Below are 6,371 nucleotides of genomic sequence, written 5' to 3'. Positions count from 1 at the left end.
AAAAAAAAAAAAAGAATGGAGGTTTGGTCAGCCAACCAACAGTGTCTTCCAGAGCTTACCTCTATCATTTATTAGCTGTGTAAATAGTCAAGTTATTTAGCCGTTCCAAGCCAGAATTTCTTCATCTGTGAAAAGAGGATAATTATTGTTATTAAAATACTACCACTGTTACTCCTACTAAAATGAGATAATGCATGTAAAAATCTGAGCAATGTGATAGACAACAGTTACTGCTCACAAAATATTAGCTCTGATTATATCATCATCTTTCAAGTCACCACAGCTTCATTCTTTTACTTTATTGAGGTAAAATTCATGTAACATAAAACTAATCATTTTAAAGCATACAATTCAGTGGTATTTAGTACAACTATCACTTCTGTCTAGTTTCAAAATATTTTCATCACTCCGCAAGGAAACCCGGTATCAATTAATCAGACTCTCTTTTCCCCTTAACCTAGCTCCTGGCAACTGCTAATCTGTTTTCTGCCTCTCTGGATTTACCTGTTCAGAATATTTCATGTAAATAGAATCATACAATACATGACCTTTTGTGTCTGACTTCTTTCACTCAGCATGTTTTTGAGCTTCCACGTTGTAGCTTATATTAATGCACTGTTACTTTTTGTGGCTGAATAATAGAAATACTCCCGTTTTGTTTATTGCCAGTCGATGGACATTTGAGTTATTTTCACCTTTGGCCATTGCAAACAGTGCTGCCCTGAACATTCACGTACAACTGTTGGAATAGTAGGTCTGGGTTTTGTAATTTATAAAATTGGCAGGGGTGATTGGTAAATTTCTGTTTCTAGGTTTAACCCTCTGTCGGGTGCAACTGATCTCACAGATTCATTGCACACAAATTTTCAAATATGAAATACGTCTTTGCTGTACTAGGTCACAAACACGACTGGCGATAGGTTACGGTAGAGGCGGGAGATATGGAAGTGATGAGTCACGATAATTAAGTTAACTTAGATATTTGAAAATTTGTGTGCAATGAATCTGTGAGATCATTTGCGCCCGACGGAGGGTTAAAATTTTGAACATTGAATTTGCTATTGAATTGTAGTGGATGAGAATATAATTGTTACTTTTGCATTTTAATGTTGTTTTATTTGGTTATTCATAGTCTGTTATATCTTTTATTGAATGCCATTGCTTGATTATAAGTTATCTCACTCATCCTTTTTTCTTCTGCTTCATGTAAAGTGTTCAGGGTGGTGTAGTTTCCTGGGAAAAAGTGGTAGTGTTATGGTAGCCTATATATAATAATAAGGTTGTTGGGTGTACTGTTCTTCAGCATTAATATAAGAAAATCTGCCAATGCAGGATGGACAGGATCTTATATGTTCTTCTGTTAATGGTCTAAAATTTTAACTTTTGAAATTGTCTAATTATTTGTTTTACATGGAGGAGGATATAATTTGTTTGTTCTCTTTTTTTAGTACTTGATTCTGAAGCTTGAAAGGCCTGCTATAGTCCAGAATATCACATTTGGAAAATATGAGAAAACTCATGTCTGCAATTTGAAGAAATTTAAAGTCTTTGGTGGAATGAATGAAGAAAATATGACCGAGTTATTGTCCAGGTGAGCTATGATAATGGGGAGGAAAGAATTTTCTTCTAAGCAAGCTGCAATCTTAGTTTAGTCTCTCTGTAGCTAAATCTGAATGGTTTCATTTTTCTTTCAAGAGAGGAAAGAATATTTGCACTGTTCTGTTTGTAGTGCCTGCTTTTGATATTGTGGCTTGAGTTAGCTTTTTTTTTTTTAACCACCAGATATTAGTTAATATTGTTAAGAAACAAGAAAGAATAACAATTTTTGGAGGTTTTTTTTTTTAATTTTATTTTTAGTTTTATTTTTCAGTCTCATTTTTGAACTGTTACTGTCTTCAAAAATACTTTGAACTTTAATCAAAATCTTTGCTGTAAAAATATAGATTCTATCCAAAATATTAAGATTGATTACACTAATCCAGAAATAATATTCTGGGAGTTGACCATAAATTGGAGACTAAAAAGAGAAAAAGCATGTGACTGCACCTAGCACGGTATACTACCTAGCACCATTTGGAAGGAGCTCAGCCAATTGGAGTTTTAATGACGTTGACCTCCACAAATGAAAGTGCGCATTCACCCCATAGGTAATGAAAAGTCAGATCGCCCATGGAATGGGCACATAAAGCCATGGAGTTTTAGAATATGCTTGTGACATGGTATGTTCCATTAGCACAGTATTTTAGATAAGTAAATGTTACATTCATACTGTATTTGATTTAAGTCATGAAAGCATTTCAGGACATCAGGCAACCTGAAGGTAGGCGACCTTCCCGTAAATATTTGTGTTGGTCCTAGTTGTTTAAGTAAAGAGGTAATATGGGTTTATTTTTATTTAGGATAAAGTGAATGCTAGTAAACCAACACAGTAAGGTTGTCCTTGAAAATTTGTTGATCTATATAAGGAAGATTGGCAACTTAGTAAGAATTAAATAATTCTTTGACAGATTCTAATATTTGACTCTGGTTAAGTTGTAAGATATGGGTGTAAATTGTTTTTTAGTTTTCTTCTTACTGCTTGAATATTTTATGTTCTTTTCAGCTGTACATTAATGACACTAGGTCATCACACATTTCCATTCTTTAATTAACATTGAACATTTTTCATTAGGAGAATACAATAATAATGCAGTTGATGTGNCGTCGCAGGCGACTCACGGCAGCCCAGCTCCAGGTTGAGCTGTTGTTCAGCATCTTAGCTGTAGAGGGCAGTGTCACTGGCCCTTATATGTGGGAACCGAACCGGGGCCCTCTGGCGTCCCAAGCCAGCTCTTAACCAATGTGCCACTCAGCCAGCCCTTGCTTTATTTTTTTTTTTAATTCTAGTGTAATTCTTAGAAACCTAGTGTCTGTACTTATATTTCCTCTTACAATGGTTTTTTACTGTTTGCATACCATTTGGATCACCTGATGTTTAAATGTTTGTTGCAAAATACATGTCCAAAGACTATACGAGTATATTCACAACTTACATATACAACATGAAGAATAATAAAAGAAACACCTATTTATTCATCAGCCATCTTTAGAAATGGAAAACAACCACAACCTTTTGAGGCCTCCTGTGAACCCCATCTAATATCTGTCGTCTAACCCCACCCCAGTAACTATTACTTAATATTTTGTTAAGCATTTTTTCACAGTACTATATATGTATATATTTATAAATATCCTATGATTTAAATTTTGTCTGGCTTTTACTTTACATAAATATAAAATGAATCATTATAAATCTTCTGTGACTTGCTTTTTTTATTTGCTTACCATTATATTTATTAATGTTTCTGAGTATAATTGTTTGTAGTTTGTTAATTTTCACTATGGTTTTGTATTCCAGTGTGTGAGTATGCCAAATGTATTTCTCCATTTTGTAGTTGATAGGCTCTTGGGTTTTTTACAGTTTTTTGCTATTATGAACAGGGTGCTATGAACATTCTTGTGTGTTGTCTCCTGGTACACATGTACAAGAGTTTCTTTAGGGGGTATGCACACGTTCAACTTTTATCAGGTAAAAGCAAAGCTATTTTATAAAATGGCTGTATAATTTATACTGTCACTAGCAGTGGATGAAGTCGCTATGACAGTATTGTCCCCATCACTTTCTATGGCTGATGTTTAGATTGTGCCAGTCCAGTGGTTCTTTCATTGTAGCTCATAGAGTTAGGTTCCTGTGAGCCTCTGATCACAACATTTTCATCAGCCAGTCAATACATAACCTTACTCTGTATGTGTTTCTGTTTAAAGACCTTATTTTATATATATTGTTTATTCATTAGCATTGAAATCACAGCCAACAGCACTATAACTCATGCCTGAGCGAAGCTTATCTCACACATATTTGTTCTGTAAGCCACATCACAGCCTTCTTGTATTTAGAAACACTAGATAGCACTTCAGCACTATAATTGGGAACCAAATTAGACAGCGAAATCACCACCATAAAGCCCAAAAATATAAAAAATGCAGCACTAAATAGACTGTATAAAGTATACTTGTTTATAGTAGGAGAGTGGAAACAAGAAGGTGTAGCGTCCCTTGTTCGCCCGAAGCTGAAAGCGTGTACATCAGGAAACTCTAATTTTGTGCTGCTCTGAGCATATCAGGGAATGACTGAAAGTGCTGTGCGTATTGATTTTTGTATTACAAATAAATTTTAATGAGTAGGCGAATCCATAAATAATGAGGAGCAACTTTACGGTAACTAACAATTGATTTACCATCTTGAACAGGTCTGAGAATAAGAAAGAAAGGAAAAGAAGTCTCTGAAAAGTCGAAATCATCATGATGAAATTTTAGGTCCTGAGGGCCTTTTCTAGAATCTACTTTGGGTATAGTCTTGCTCTATTTGGTTAATTTTTTCTTCAGGTTTCAGCAACTGGAAGCAACTTTGTGCATGGGGTGCAGGACGTAGCTGTAAAGATAGGCACATTAGCAGCAAGCTGGTAACTGATGACATAGCGTTGTGAGGGAGAAGACAGAAAAATCTGAGTAACAAATAGAAAAACAAAAGTATAACATTTAGAGGTCCTTAGTATAAGGATAAGTACTATTCTATATTCCTATAGCCTCTAGGATAGTATTAATAAGTAAACTTTCTGCAGTGATAAAAAGATTCTATAACCTGCATTGTAGCTACAGGTGGCTCTTGAGCACTTGAAATGAGGCCAGTGCAACTGAGGAAAGCAATTTTTAATTGTATTAAATTTTAATGAGTTTAGATTAAATAGCCCCAGGTGGCTATGTATTAGATTGCATGGATCTAAGGCATCACTGTTATTAGGATATACTGTTTGATGCTCACAGTGCTTTACTGTGTCAGTAAGAAATTTAAATCATGTTTAGTATATGCAACTTAAGCACAAGAGAAGGCTGGAAATCAAACTCAAAGCCTCTTAGCTACTCCTATCTTCGCAGAATGAGGACTATATATGTGTATGCATGGGTGCTAGGATGTATAGCGTGTTTTGAGAATGGCATCCCAGAATGAGTGAACCCTAAACACCTCTCTCTAAAGTTCATGTTGGGATATGAGTGGGGTAGGTAGAAATACAAATGTTTTTCTTTTAATATATGTCTATTATTTTTTCAAATGGCTACTAAATTGTCAGGACATAAATACCTACTAAGTTATTTGGACCTAACTAGTGCTAGTGATTTATTACATACCCTGAGACATACATAGATATATAATCTGGACTTTTCGAGTCTCATTTCCATACTGCCTAACAGTTTCTTTGCTAATCCTTCCCATCAGAGTAAATGACAGATTATACTCATAAGATTATACTCATCATCCTTGATACCTCTGCCTCCCTTCCGTGTACCCAACTATTACTAAGTCCCATCCATTCTTTCTCCAAAATATATGTCAAAACTGTCTAATCCTGTCCATCTCCACACCATTTTAGTCCAAGTTTCCTTTATTTCATATCTTGCCTGATACGGTAATAGCATCCTAACTGGTCTGCCATTTCCTCTAATCCATTCTCCACAAAGCAAACTGTGTGTGTGTGTGTGTGTGTGTGTGTGTGTGTGTGTGTAATCAGATCTTGGCGTTCCCATTGTGCTTAATAGAGTCCATTGTATTTATAATTCAAACTCCACTAATGGCATAGAATGCCATGCATGATCTGGTGACTGCCTACCTCTTCAATCTCAACATATTTTATAATAAACAACCTTGTTTATTACTGGGCTTCAACAATGCTAGCCTTTTAGCAGTTCCTAAAACTCATTTTTCATAAGCCTTTTTGACAGCTGGCTATGTGTAGTAGTTGAATAGTATTCCCCGGCCCCCCAAATCAAAACAGACAAAAAAAGAGATACAGAACCTCAGAATGTGATCTTATTTGTAATAAAGGTCTTAGCAGATGTAGTTTAGATCAGGATCTCAAGGTGAGGTCATCCTGGATTAAGCTGGGCCCTAAATCAAGTGTCATTATTAGACACACAAAAAGAGAAGACAGAGACACCCAGGGAAGAAGGCCATGTGAAAATGGAGGCAGAGACTGGAGTTATGCTGCCACAAGCCAAGGAACACTTAGGAGCCACTGGCATAGGCAAAGAGAAATCTCCTAGAGCTTTTTGGGAGAACACGGTCCTGCCGACACCTTGATTTCAGACTTCTGGCCTCCTGACCTGGGAGAGAATAAATGTCTATTGTTTTAAGCCATCAGGTTTGTGGTAATTTGTTCTGGCAGCCCAAGGAGACTGTTCTGTCTTATCCTTTAAGCCTCTGCTCCTCGGAGACACTTTTCTAAGTCTCTACAGTAAGTCCTACCATCACTAGTTCCCCTATCATGTTTTCCTCC

The 6,371-nt window shown here is 35.9% G+C and overlaps 1 protein-coding gene across 1 annotated transcript in view; it reads left to right on the top strand.

The window, feature by feature from the left end:
• MKLN1 (muskelin 1) overlaps positions 1-6,371 on the top strand; it is a 167,487-nt gene that overhangs the window by 50,709 nt on the left and 110,407 nt on the right. Inside the window, exon 3 of the mRNA XM_019646086.1 lies at positions 1,449-1,591. Coding sequence (XP_019501631.1) covers positions 1,449-1,591 — 143 coding nt within the window. The remainder of the gene's footprint in view (positions 1-1,448; positions 1,592-6,371) is intronic.

Source organism: Hipposideros armiger, unplaced genomic scaffold (genome assembly GCF_001890085.2).
Source record: "Hipposideros armiger isolate ML-2016 unplaced genomic scaffold, ASM189008v1 scaffold_97, whole genome shotgun sequence".
Lineage (NCBI taxonomy): Eukaryota > Metazoa > Chordata > Mammalia > Chiroptera > Hipposideridae > Hipposideros > Hipposideros armiger.
The sequence above is the reverse complement of the archived record's forward strand: the minus strand, read 5'-3'. Positions and strand labels throughout refer to the sequence as shown.